Raw genomic sequence first — 14,808 nt, forward strand, 5'->3', positions numbered from 1 at the left:
TGTCACATGATCCTTCACAAATCATTCTAATATGCTGATTTATAATCAATGTTGGAAACAGTTATGCTGCTTAATATTTTTTTTTGGAACCAGTGATATTTTTTCTGGATTCTTTGATAAATACAAAGTTAAAAAGAACAGTGTTTATTCAAAATAGAAATTGTGTAACAATATACACCACTATTCAAAAGTTTGGGGTCAGTAAATGTGTTTTTGTTTTTTTTTAAGAAATGAATACTTCTATTCAGCAAGCATGTGTTAAATGGATCAAATTGGCTTGTATTGTTAGAAAAGATTTCTATTTGGAATAAATGCTGTTCTTTGTAACTTTTCATTCATCAAAGAATCGAAGAAAAAAGTATCACAGGTTCCAAAAAAGCATTAAGCAGCACAACCGTTTCAACACTGATAATAAATCAGCATATTAGGATGATTTCTGAAGGATCATGTGACACTGAAGACTGGAGAAATGATGCTGAAAATTTAGCGCTGCATCACAGAAATAAATTATATTTTAAAGTATATCAAAACAGGAAACCAATATTAGAAATTGCAATAATTTCACAATATTACTTTTTTTGTCAAATCAATACAGCCTTGATGAGCATAAGGGACTCAAAAACATGAAAAATCTTACTGATCCCAAACTTTTGAACGGCAGTGTGTGTGTGTGTGTGTGTCTGTATATATATATATATATATATATATATATATGTGCACAATTTATCAGTGCACAAAGTAAAAGCAATTTGTGTTCGTAATTGTTTGTCAAAATGTAATAATCTGCTCTGCCTTTAAATGAATGCACTCTTCTTTTCAGCTTTATTTTTTTTTTATGTTGACTGGTAGCCAAATAGTTTTCCGAGGAGTAGTCCACCACAATCAACAGGTCTGGCAGGTATAAACACCCACCATTCACAATCAAATCTAGTGCTGCCAAAAGCACCCGTACTTCTGGACCACATTGACACTGAAATTTTAAAAATGTAACCCCACCAGTCTTCCTGCAGTACCAGCAGCACAGAGAACAGACATTTGTGCAAGCGCTCTGTGAAGTGTCCAAGGATTCTCATTTACAATGTGTCGTTTTTTTTTTAGCATTATAGCATTAGTCAGAATCTGCTTAATACCAGTCAAAGAATACTGAAAAAAAGGAATCATGTTTCAACAGAAATACGAAGCATGATAAGAAATGTGTCTTGAGCAGCAAATCAGTACATTAGAATGATTTCCGAAGGATCATGTGACACTGAAAACTGGAGTAATGATACTGAAAATTCAGCTTTGCATCACAGAAATAAATTTCAAATATAATAAAACAGATGTGATTCCAAAAAACAGTTTGCACTGTGCTCTTCTGACACTTAATACTTTATTTTGGTGGGTTAATTTATTTAATGACTTAAAATATGATCCACACTCACAAAAAAGTTTGATTTTACATTTATCACCAGCAGGAAAAAACAAACGTTTCGGCTTCATTGCGTTGAATAATTCATTTTCATAAATGAGGAATTCGATTTTGTCTGTTTTCCTTTAATGAGACATAACTGGTCGAATCAATTTTAATATTTTGTGGAATGTATCTTGAGTATTTAAAAAGTGAAGATCAGTGATTATTTCTGCGGATTTTAATCACCGTACCTTTAATCACTTTAATAACTGTCCATTGTTATGTATTTTGATATTTAATTGGGGTAGTTGATGTTGGTGATTGTGTATTTATTAACAATTTTTTTTAACTGTTTAACTTTTATAAATATGGGATCCTCTATGATTCATGTTATAGCCATAGTCATGTTTAATCATGTCTTATGTAATGTATTGGCAGATGTAAAATTGACCAGCATTTGAATGGAATGTATATGTGTGTTTAGAGACTTAACACTGGTTAATGAATGATGACATCAATATAATTAATGTTTTTTTTTTTTTTAAGTGTGTGGAGGGATTGAATTATTCAATGAACTGAACCAAAAGGTTTGCGTTTTGTTCTACTGGTGATAAATGTAAAATAAAATGCTAAAAGCAGACTATTGTGAGTGCGGATCATGGTTTCATACATTAAATATAATAAAATATAAAAAAAAGTTATTTTAAATGTAACTTAATTTACTGTATTTTTGCTCAAACAAATGCAGCCTTGGTGAGCATAATTCAAAAACACAAAGCCAAACTTCTGAAAGTTAGTTTACTTTTTTTTTTTTCAGTGTTGAAATCACACCAATTTTGGTTTCCATGTCTCCAAATGTCTGAGAGAAACCCAAGATTTCCCTACACAGTAATATGTAGGAAGTTGCCTTAGAAATGTTCCAAAAACTGGCAATTTTTAGTTAATCAGACCCCACTGCACACCAAAAACACCTTCAAATTCAGTTCCAGTCATTCTGAAGTGTTGCATTTCAAATGACACCTCCACAAAAGCTTTAAGCTACTCGTTTTGGCCTCTTTCCTAGTTGAGTCTTACACTAACATCCTCTAGAGCAGTGTTTCCCAACCGGGGTGCCGTCTGTCGAGAGCAGGGGTGCCGTGTAAAAAATCCTTTTTTAATATTTTTAAATTGCTAAAATGTTCAAAAAAGCATCTATTATATAATATCCATTTCTGATGTCGCCAATAATTAGAGATGCATGGAAATTTCGGCTGCCGAAAATGAGTTCACCGCTCAGGCTTCACTTTCACGTGGTGTGACGCTCTGCGTATTATCCGCTCTATGTGTGCGCTCCGCTCAGTCGCTCCACTCGTATACCGTTCATGCTGGTGCCGCGACTAAAAAAAGGTTGGGAAACACTGCTCTAGAGGAGCGTTAAGCAGATCAGTTTCACTCTGGTCATACAAGAGAACCACGGTTCCTTGAATGCACAAGATACAGCGGCCCTCCAGGAAAACACATTCTGATAAACCCTAGTGCTGCTCTCTTTTTACCCTCTCACCATCTTTCCATATGAGAGTGAAGCCGAGCTGAAAGCGCTGGCGGGCGTAGCTGTCTATGTGCTGCGGGCCCAGGCAGGACAGCAGCGGAGGGGGCACAGCGCTCACAGAGGAGTGCACATGCACACTGGAGAGCACCTGGTAGCGCTGGCACAGCAGAGCATGAAGAACCAGCAGGGACAGAGGAGGATGGGCAGGGTTGGCATTGATCACGATGTCTCTCAGCGCACCCAGGTCCTGGAGGACAACCAGGAACAATTCAGCAAGATTTAACCGTGAACACATCGAGCTGTTTACCAGATGAACGAGCAAACATTGAAACTTGCGACGTTGATATGGAATTCAGCTGAGGTGCGTGTGTGAACCTTAAAATAGTGTTTCTGAACAATCAGTTTTATATAGTGCTGTCAAACGATTAATCGCGATTAATCGCATCCAAAATAAAAGTTTTTGTTTACATAATATGTGTGTGTGTACTGCGTATATTTATTATTTATATATATAAATTATATATAGTTCCCTTGTGCTGGTAAGTTTTTATTATTATTAAAAAAGTTTCCATTTATAATAAATATTGTTCATAATGAATGCCACTATAATTTATGTTAGTTTTATACTTATATTTTTTTGTTTGATACTTTTATACATACTTTTCAATGCCGTTAAACTTAACAGATTTGTTGTGGAGTCAGGGGAACTAAAATACTTATAACAGTGTTTATAATGTTTGTAAAAATTATTTTATTAACCTATATTTTACATTATTTCTGAATGCAATAATCAATGTGACTTACACAATAGAGACTTATCTGTGCTTTTTTTCTATCAACAATGCAATTTTGACCCATATGCAACTTATTTTCTGGAAAATGTGGTATATTTCTGAATTCGAATATATAGAATATATATATAGAATATATCTATGTGTGTGTGTGTGTTTATACTATTATCATTAAATAAATTAACTTTGATACTGTTCAAATTTAATTCCTTCATTTTTCTCCCCGTTGCATTGAAAATAGTATACTGAATATCAATATTTTTCAGTTATTGTCTTAAAGTTAGTAATTCCAATTTAGTAACAAGGCTAGTTTTTAATTCACAGGTTTATCCATTACAACGTTATTTAAAACAAACCATTTGTTCCACAGAATTTCTAGAAGAAACAACCTCACAATCTATACCACGTCTGACATAAAATTGCTTATTTCTTGATATACGATTTTAATCATAATGCCCACGCCTAATTATGGCTGCTAAACAGAAACAGAACACAAACACTCCGTGTTAACAGCGAACTGGTTAACCGGACTAGCATGTTTATGCTGATTTAGTGTTGGCAGCAGAATGCTGAAGGAAAATACCTGAACAGGGTTGAATCATCAAGATAAATAGAAACTGTCTAATGGCTTGTGTAAGGGCTCACCTTGCCCAGTAAGGAGTCTAGATCTGCCGTTCCTCTGAACACAGACTCAGCCGGTACGCATGACAGTGTGCTGGCGTCCAGGTCTGCGTCAGGAGTGGTCACTGTCTTTGCCAGCCCGTCGACCGTTGCCTTTAGCTCATACAGTCTTCTCAGGACCTCATCCTGTCGCTCCTCCAGCGCAGGATCCACCTCCCCGTTCTGAGACCAGCAAGAGATACAGATGAGAAGAGACCGCTTGCATGCAATCTGCATGGATACCTTCAAATGTTCACTACAAAACAGCATTTGGTTGCATTAAACTAACTATAACTAAGTGCAAGTGGACCCTGCTATAAATAATAGGAATATCAATTCACCATATCATCATCATCCTTTCTAATATGATCCATCTCCTTCCTAAGTATCTCAGGGAGTCGTTGTTGTTCGTTGCTGGTAAACTGCAGTGTACTAAACTGAAAGTGAGATTCCAGGAAATCCAACATCTCACTGGAGGACCAACCTCTCATTCCAGATCACTGCAGCTTGTCAATCATCAAAGCCGACATGCATACGCCTATTGCATCAGACAAACTTGCTTCGGCCTTAGCGACTGTGTATTTTGCGCATCTTTATGATTTTATGCTCATATGTGTGGTTTGAATGGTGAACTGATGTGCTTCCGATTACCTGAAGCGCGTGCTCTCCGCAGTTCATTCCCTGCGCGTGGGTATTTGGTAACTTGTACATGCACGTTGGCAAATCAATCTTTATGTCACCGGGACTGACGGGCTTTACCTTGTACATGGGCATGATGTCGGGTGACAAACGCACTCCAGTGCCAAAATAAAAGCACGCAACCCAGATATGTTAGTTTTTGACGGGATTTGTCGATTTCTCGACAGTCCCTCTAGCAGCCGGCTAACAGCAGCTGAGTGGAGAAGAGGCCGTCATGCGTCATTTCCGGTGAGAATCGAAGCACTCGGGTCGCGCACAGTGCCGCCAGAGGATGGAATCTTATATTTTATTATTATTATTATGGGTCACCATACTTGGCCACATGTCACTTGTCACTTCACTATTTATTTCTGTGGTAACAAACACACTTTTCTCCAGCAAATCAATTTTCCGTTCAATAAGGAGTCCCAATGAGACAAAACATAAGGTACAGTAACAATTTCGCTTTGGAAAAGAGTACGGATAGCTCTATTATTATTTTTGGGATTTAATCTGTTTGGAGTTTATGAGCATTTTTAGGATTGCTTACAATTCAAAGATATAAGAGGCCTTTGAAGACCTGATTTAGCGAATTCATTATGAAAATATAAAGGATGAAATAATGCATTTACTCTACGCACTTTATCCAATACTTTTATATTATATTATATTATATTATATTATATTTGGAAAATATAACTGTTTTGTGTGTTTATTGGCTATGCATTTATAGGCCTATAAAATGGAATTATGTAAATAAGATTATGGATTTATCACAGTATATTGGGGTTAACATTAAATATATTCAGCATTCATGGTCACACTTTATATGACAGTGTTCTTGTTACTGTGTAGTAACATGTACTAACTATGCCAATGAACTAGTAGGCTAATATTTAAATATTTTGCGAAGCTGCTTGTAATTACACACTTGTACATATTTATATGTAAAATATAAAATATAAAATATCTATCTATCTGTCTGTCTGTCTGTCTGTCTGTCTCTATCTGTCTGTTTGTCTGTCTGTCTGTCTCTCTGTCTATCTATCTATCTATCTGTCTATCTGTCTGTCTCTCTATCTGTCTATCTATCTGTCTGTCTGTTCTATCTATCTATCTATCTATCTATCTATCTATCCAAACTTCGCTTTTGTACACTCTATCTTTCCACTTTGCAGTTTAGTGCTCATGTCCAGCAGAGGGCAGCACGCTACAACATATGGCTGGGGAAATTCAGTCAAACACTTTTGGTTCAGTGCAACATTGACTTCAGTGGCTGGATTCTGACACGTGTTTGATCTATATAGCACACTTCTAAACACACTTCCTTTATATTATATATACCCCTTCGTACTTGGTGCACTTTACAGTTTTCAGTTTTATATCAAATACAACCAAATGAAAACAAGGAGCACACCTTATAAATAAGCCATATTTTTTATCTTTTTTTTTTTTTATCATTTCAGGCGTGGGAAAGAAATTTAATATGACAATAATTTCATATGACATTTTTATTTATTGACTATAAAATGTTTAGTTGGTAAGTTGTGAGTGATTTCTGAAAATCTTTATCCAGTAATCACAAACAACAACTGTCTGTGATTTACAGTCATAAACAGGAATAGTGTGCCTGGGATGTGTTCAGTCATGTGTAGGACTAATTCCCTTAGCATGCAACCTGCTGTGCATGTTATTGTGCAGTAAATCTGTGTGTGTGTGTGTGTTGTCTCGGCACTCATCAGCTCTGGGACAGTGGCTGTGTTCTGTCAGCACACCTGTGATCTGTTCTGCCACCCAAAGCCCTGCGTTTGCTCATTTACTGCTGAGCCGCTGATCTGCCCCGCTGTGTGCACGCCGCGTGTGATAAGAGGAACTGTGTTTACGTGTTTGTGAGTTGTTGAGGTTAACCTCAGCAGGGTCAGGACATAGTAAACCTACAGATGTGTTTTAAAACATTTCAAGTGTTTAAAAGGACTCATACTATTTATATACACAATGTGCTTAAGCAACATACAGACTTGGCCATCCAGCCTCAGTAAAACAGTACAGATATTTACATTTTCTAATGAAAACCTGCCACCAAAATGCTAATGTGTGGTTGATGCTATTGCTAATGTGTGAGTGGTTGCCAGGGTGTTGCTATATGATTGCTAAGGAGTGTTTGTTAGGGTGTCATTAAGGTGTTCTGTGTGGTTTTGAGTAGCCTACTATATAAGTGTTGCTTTTTTACTATATGTTTGAGTGCTTTTAAGTTACTTTGTGGTTTGTAGGGTAATCCCAAGTGGTTGCTAATAAAAGTGGTTGTTGTATGCTTTGCTAAGGTGTTCTCACAGTTTTTTGCTAGGTGGTTGCTAGGGTAGTTGCAACAGCAATGCTAACCCTGGGGGGATCAAGAGTACTTATGGAAATAATATACTTAAAAATAGGCCTATATATATATACTTAAGTGTGAACTGAATGTAATGTTTTCAGACAATTAATTGCATGATATTTGCAATTAACTGAAATGTATTGTATATTAATTGCAATTAGCTGAACTTTAGAGTGGTTTATTGACCCACTTAAGTGGGACGTAAGTCCATCATTGTATGTAAATTCATACTTATTTCTATTGTCTTTAAAATATGGACTGCTGAATGTACTAACAATCATTTATGGTAAACTAAAACATACTAGAATGCAATTTCTATTGAAGCTTACTGATTATGATGAAGCTGCAATTTAGTATAGTTAAAATATATTAAATTTAAATGTAATATCGAATAACACATATTATAATATTATATAAAATTATAATCAAGTACTTCACATATGCTTTAGTATATAGTCAACACATCAAAATAAGTGTCCATCTTTACAGCATGACAAAAAATGCACTTTAATTATATTGTATTATGTTGTTATTTATATTGTATAATATAATATGTACCATAAAGTACAATCTTTAACTTGACATTATTACAAAGAGCACACTTTAAAAGTGTATAATGAAACTTAGCCATGAAAGTGTCTGTCTTTAAGTTCACTTAAGTGGCCTTTTATTTCATGAATATTATATTAAAGTATAGTTTTATACTTTCAAACCTGAACTAGTACACTACACTATAAAGTGCTCATTCAGTACAATTAATAGCACAGCTCTCTTGAACAAGCTGTACAATTTGAGGGATTATTCGTTTTGCAAACACATTAGCAATAATAAACTTCAAATGCTGACTGAGCAGATAAAAACACTCCATTTCCCATGTTCCCCGTCTGTTCAAGGGGAAACACTGGAGCATCTCAAACACCACCATCTCACAGTCAGTAGAAAGGAGGCGGATGGAGTGAAAGAGGGAGACATTTAATTAAAATGCACAATTGAGTTCGGTGTCCCGACAGCTTGTTACGCTTTAATAATTCACTGTTCGCTGAGGTCCTGGAGATGTGACGGCTATGTTGTGTAGAAAGAACCCTGTTAGGTAATGAGAAGATCTGGTAGCCGTAGAGTCGAAATTGAACCCAACAGTGACTCCTGCAATCATGTAGAAAATGGAGCAGAGATGGGAAACGGAGCTCAGCGAGGTTCTGTGACTGGTTTGTGTCTGGGTTTGAGCTCCAGCAGCTAGCGGAGCATCTCTGATAAACACAACTACTCCTAGAGTGGCGACTGATCACGTGTATCAAGTTAATGCAAAGTTTAGCAGTTTAAGAGTGTGGCATTTAATATTGACCAGTACTGAAAGGACGATTTAGTCACAGTCTCCTGGCCTACACTAAATCTTCATGGCACATGTAATCTGTGTAGTGTGCATTCAGATGACTATAATGCCAACACAAGGTTTTTTATTATCAAATGAAGTATCCCTCAACATTTGAATGGTCTTTTATTGTCAAATGAAGCATTCCTCAACATTTGAATGCCTTAAGAACATGAATGGGTGACCTGGGACTGCCACAACCAAGAGGTCAAGCAAGAGGAAGTTCAGATGGCAAAAAAGAGAAAGACTTATTTAGTTGTTTGTACAAGTGCAAACGAAGAATGAAACCATCTTTGGTCATTACTATAGCAGTGAACATGCTGACACATTGACTACAATTAACAGATAGGATTTCCTCACTTGCAAAATGTCTTTGAGGACAGTCAAAAAATCAGAAAAACAAATAAATTCCATGTGAAATGTGAATTAAATTAAGAGGATAAATGAACCAATCAAACCCTTGTGAAAAATACCCATGCTTAAAAATGCTGTAGTGCACTTCACATTCTTCATTATGAAATTACATATAAAGATGCACTCAAGTCTACTTAAGTGGGTCAGACAGCACTCTAAAGTTCATCTAATTGCATTTATTATACATTTAAACTATATAATACATTTTAATTTAATGATGAATAACATGCAGTTAAGTGTTCAAAAACATTACATTCAGTTCACACTTAAGTGTATTCTTTTAAAGTATATTATTTATGTACATTTTAAGCTTCTTTTTCACAAAGGAAACCCTAAACACAAGACTGACAAAACCTCATGGCTCAAATGCTTGACGTGTTTTTGAAAACCCTTACGGCTCCTCAGACAATAGGTCACTTTGCATGTATTTGCTTTTGCAAAGGTGGGTAAATCCAAGCAAAAGTATTGCACTGATGATCTGCAGTTGATCTAACCCTATAATATCGAGACGTCATTTTGAAATAATTGGATATCTGCATTTCTATGACGCAAAGATCAATGTGTAAAGCCAAAACCCTTGACCTGTATGCATTCCTGTTACACACACTCAAAAATAAAGGTTCTTTATTGGCATTGATGGTTTCATGAAGAATCTTTAACATCCATGGAACTTTTACATTCCACAAAAGATCCTTTATAGTGGATGATTGTTCTTTAGATTACTAACAGTTTCTTCACACTAAGCAAAAAAAAAAAAGAAAAAAAAAAAGAACATTTTAAACCAATAATCATTTTGTCATGGAAGAAAAGCTTTTTGCCAGCTTTTTACCTGAAACTTCTCCTTGCAGGTTCCCACATTGACATCAGTCCCCCAGATCACCAGTCACCTGACAGTCTTGAGGTCCTCATAGATGTGACCATCTGCTTGGACAATCGGTGAAGAGAGAGAGAGAGTGTAGCCGTAAGCTCGTCAGCTCAACACCTGTACGGCCTTTGGCTCAAGTTTTCCAAGAACCCCCTGAACCTATGCAGCTGGGAAGTACCAGGATTTCCCCTGCTGAACGTGACCGTCACATGAGGGAGCGACGCTGCCTTTATTGTTGCCTATCGGGGCACTTTCGAGCTGCCTGTCCTGAGCTTTCGGGAAAAGCCCCATCCCGTGCAGACAGGGCAGGTCTGTGACAGGAGCTACCCTAACTGCTCCCCTCACCAATTCAGGATTATTTCTTCCAGTTACACTCTCCTGGTACTATCATAACTACTCCTTGCAGGCCTGGGTGGATTCTGGTGTGGCTGGAAATTTCATGGATTTTTCCCTGGCTAAGTAACTCTGTATTCCCTGTGAATACCTTCCCTTTCCCCTGGCTGTTACTGCTCTGGTTGGACGACCTTTGGGCCAGGGAGAGATAATGCATCAAACATCCCCTCTACAACTTTCCATTTTTCAACACCAAGAGGAAATAGTTTTCCATCTCATTCAGTCTCCCAACTTCCCTGTAGTCCTTGGTCACCCCTGGCTTCTGCAGCATAATCCCCATATTGACTGGTCCACCAACACAGTCCTAGAATGGGGTCCCACCTGTCATGCCACCTGTATTTTTTCGAGTTCCCCTGACACCACTCCCAAGTCCCAAGAACTCCCTGATCTCTCTCGAGTTCCCCCTGTGTATCACAATCTCCAGGAGGTCTTTAGTAAAAGTAGGGCCACCACATTACCCCCCCCACCATCCCTACAATTGTGCAATTGACCTGCTCCCAGGCACTACACCCCCTAGAGGCCGTATCTTCTCTCTTTCCCTTCCTGAGCGGGCCGCCATGGACAGCTACATAAAGGAATCCCTTGCGGCAGGATTCATCCAGGCTTCCACCTCTCCCGCAGGTGCAGGATTTTTTTTTCAAAAAAGATGGTGGTCTTAGCCCGTGTATTGATTACAGAGGCCTCAATAAGATCACTGTCCAGAACGGTTATCCATTACCTCTCATGGCCACTGCATTTGAATTGCTTCAAGGAGCCTCAATCTTCACAAAACTCGACCTGTGCAACGCATACCACTTAGTGCGTATAAGGCAAGGAGACAAATGGAAAACACCACCACAGGGCATTATGAATACCAAGTTATGCCCTCCGGCCTCACAAATTCCCCCGCTGTGTTTCAGGCATTGATCAATGACGTCCTTCGGGACATGCTCAACAAATTTGTTTTTGTTTACTAGGATGATATTCTGATCTTCTCAGGGTCCTTGCACGAGCATATTGGGCATGTTCAGAAGGTTCTCAGTCGCCTCCTGGATAATCACTTGTTCATCAAACCCGAGAAGTGTGAATTTCATGTGTCCACAGTGCAGTTCCTAGGATTCGTCATCAGCCCGGGCAACATTCAAATGGATCCTAAGAAAGTCCAGGCCGTTACTGATTGGCCCACCCCCACCTCAGTGAAGGACATTCAGTGGTTCCTAGGATTTGCTCATTTTTATCGCAAGTTTGTGCGAAACTTAAGTGCTGTAGCAGCTCCTCTTACATCTCTCACTAAGGGTAAAAGTTCCAAATTCATTTGGAGTACTGAGGCCGAGGATGCATTCCAAGACCTCAAACACTGTTTCACCTCTGCCCCCATTCTGACTCTCCCTGACCCAGAAAGGCCTTTTGTGATCGAGGTGGATGCCTCAAATATGGGGGTGGGAGCTATTCTCTCTCAGCGAGCAGATGACAATAAGCTGCACCCCTGTGATTTCCTGTCACACTGTCTAACACCCACTGAGAGAAACTATGATGTGGGAGACCGGGAACCGCTGGCCGTCAAGCTAGCACTTGAGGAATGGAGGCATTGGCTTGAGGGAGCTCAACACCCATTTTTAGTCCTCACTGATCACAAGAATTTGGAGTATATCCAACAGGCTAAACGTCGTCATCCTCGCCAAGCTCGGTGGTCTCTGTTTTTCAACCGGTTTCAGTTTACTCTGTCCTACCGCCAAAGGTAGATTGACGATTCAGTGGGGTCCATCATCCCAAGCTCTAAGGTTGTGGCTCCAGTCAGGTGGGAGATTGAAACCACAGTAAGAAGGGCCCAAGCTCAAGAACATGACCCTGGGGGGCTAGGGGGCCCTGTTAACTGTTTGTTTGTCCCCAGCTCTGTCCGTTCTCAGGTCCTCCAATGGGCTCCTGCCTTACCTGCCATCCTGGCTCTGCATGGATCCTTGAGTTCCTACTAAGAAAGTTTTGGTGGCCTACTATCAAGAAGGATGTCCAGGCATTTGTGGCTGCATGCCCAGCATGTAACCAAGGAAAGGTGCCTCATCAATCAACTCAAGGATTGCTCCATCCACTCTCCATCCCTCAATGTCCCTAGTCTCAATGGACTTTGTTACTGGCCTCCCGTCGTCCCAAGGTAAAACCACCATCCTTGTTATAGATGACAGATTCTCAAAGGCATGCAGATTTATCCCCTTGCCTAAGCTACCCTCTGCCAAAGAGACTGCTGAGATCGTTATTAACCATGTGTTCAGAGTCTTTGGAATTCCACGGGACATTGTCATGGATAGAGGTCCGCAGTTCTCCTCTCGTTTCTGGCGTGCCTTCTGCCAACTGCTAGGGACGATGCCAAGTTTGTCTTCTGCCTACCACCCGGAGTCCAACGGCCAAACTGAAAGATTGAACTAGGACCTTGAGACAACTCTGAGGTGTATGGCTGCGAGTAATCCTAGCACCTGGGCATCCTTCATCATGTGGGCTGCGTAAGCTCATAACACTCTGTGGTCATCTGCCACTGGGATGTCTCTGCCAGTTTGGATTCATTCCCCCACTATTTCCAGATCAAGAGGAGGAAGTTGGGGTTCCTTCTGCACGATTCTTTGTTCGGCGCTGCCACCTTACCTGGAGGAAGGCTCAGCACAAACTTCTTCAGGTGTCTCAGAAGTATCAGTGCCAGGCCAATCGTCATCGCTGACCTGCACCTACCTTGCGCCCTGGCCAACGGGTGTGGCTTTCGACAAAGAGTCGCGCAAACTGGTCCAATGCTACATTGGCCCATTCCGTATTGCAAGGAAAGTAATCTCAGTTACTTACCGTCTATACATGCCCAGGTCTCTAAGAATTCATCCCACTTTCCATGTATCTTTGTTAAAGCCTGTTGTATCTTCTCCTTTTGTCCCTGCAATAAAACCTCCCCCTCCGCCTCGAATTATTGGAGGCCAGCCAGCGTACACGGTCCATCGGATACTGGACTCTCGACGAGTACGCAGGTCTCTTCAGTATCTGGTGGACTGGGAAGGCTACGGTCCAGAGGAGCGATCCTGGGTTCCTTATTGGGACATCCTGGACCTGGAATTAATCAGAGAGTTTCATGCCAGTTGCCCTGATCGTCCTGGAAGGAACGTCAGGAGCCGTTCCTAGAGGGGGGGGGTCCTGTTAGGTTTATGGACTAGTTTTGGCCATTAGAGGCCCTCATTGTGTTTCATTTTAGTTTCGTGCCATTGCATCATGTGTTATTGTTCTCACCTGTGCCTCATTTCCTGTGAGTCTATTTAAGTTGCTCTGTTCCTCTGTTTTTTGCTCAGTGTTTGTTATGTTGAGACCAATCTCTCCAGTCTTCTGGTAAATCCTTCTTGTGATTTTTCTCTGGATTTATTTGCTCTGTTTGATTATCTGTCTTTTGCATCTTGATGTCCTTATTTTTTTCCCCTTGGAAGTTTTTGGTTTTTTGATTTACCCTTTTGGGAAACACCATTTGCCCTTTGATGTTTCTAGACATTCTTTTGGATTTATTTTGTACTGACTCCTTGGAACTATTTGGAGTTTCTGTTTAGAATTACTTTATCATTTTTGCATTGACTCCTTGGAACATTTGGAGATTCTGTTTGGAATTACTTTATCATTTTTTTTTGCATTGACTTCTTGGAACAATTTGGAACTTCTGTTATGGAACCACTTTCTGAACTAATTAAAATGAGACATTAAGTTTATTCCCTGACTGAGCTCTCATTTCTGCAATTGGGTTCTCTACCTTCTCCTACATTTAGCCCTCACAGCCTTGTTCTAACCTTGGTCCTTACACTTTTAAGAACTGTTCACTGTAAGGTTCTTTGGGGAACCTTCAAAAACCTTCTTTTGGAACCTTTGTTTTTAAAAGTGTAGTAACTTTTAAGCTTATACTGTAATTGTGTTGTATTTCAAGGAAGTATTTTTGGTTACACTTTATTTTAAGGTGTCCTTGTTACAGTGTAATTATACATTTAGGTACTGATTAATATTAATTAACTACATGTACTTACTATATGGTTAGGGTTAGGATTAGGGTTTGGTTTAGGGTTACTTGCATGTAATTATGCATAATTTATTGTTATTATAATAGTAAGTACATGTGACATATGTAACAAGGACACCTTAAAATAAACTGTTAACACATTTTTATTAGTGCTGTCAAAAGATTAATCGTGATTAATCGCATTCAAAATAAAAGTTTTTGTTTACATAATATATGTGTGTGTACTGTGTATATTTATTATATATATATAAATACACACATATAGTATATATTTTGAAAATATTACATGTATTTACATGTATATATTTATATTCATATAATTTATATTATATATAAATATACT

The 14,808-nt window shown here is 38.9% G+C and overlaps 1 protein-coding gene across 1 annotated transcript in view; it reads right to left on the reverse strand.

Moving 5' to 3' along the window:
- Window positions 1-5,340, reverse strand: part of aimp2 (aminoacyl tRNA synthetase complex interacting multifunctional protein 2) — a 6,693-nt gene extending 1,353 nt beyond the window's left edge. The window contains exons 1-3 of the mRNA XM_016456884.1: window positions 5,024-5,340; window positions 4,358-4,555; window positions 2,934-3,168 (exon numbers count right to left, since the gene is read on the reverse strand). Coding sequence (XP_016312370.1) covers window positions 2,934-3,168; window positions 4,358-4,555; window positions 5,024-5,146 — 556 coding nt within the window. The 5' untranslated portion in view covers window positions 5,147-5,340. The remainder of the gene's footprint in view (window positions 1-2,933; window positions 3,169-4,357; window positions 4,556-5,023) is intronic.
- Between the last annotated feature and the right edge of the window lie 9,468 nt (window positions 5,341-14,808).

This window comes from Sinocyclocheilus anshuiensis, unplaced genomic scaffold, assembly GCF_001515605.1.
Source record: "Sinocyclocheilus anshuiensis isolate Anshui unplaced genomic scaffold, SAMN03320099.WGS_v1.1 scaffold229, whole genome shotgun sequence".
NCBI classification, from domain to species: domain Eukaryota; kingdom Metazoa; phylum Chordata; class Actinopteri; order Cypriniformes; family Cyprinidae; genus Sinocyclocheilus; species Sinocyclocheilus anshuiensis.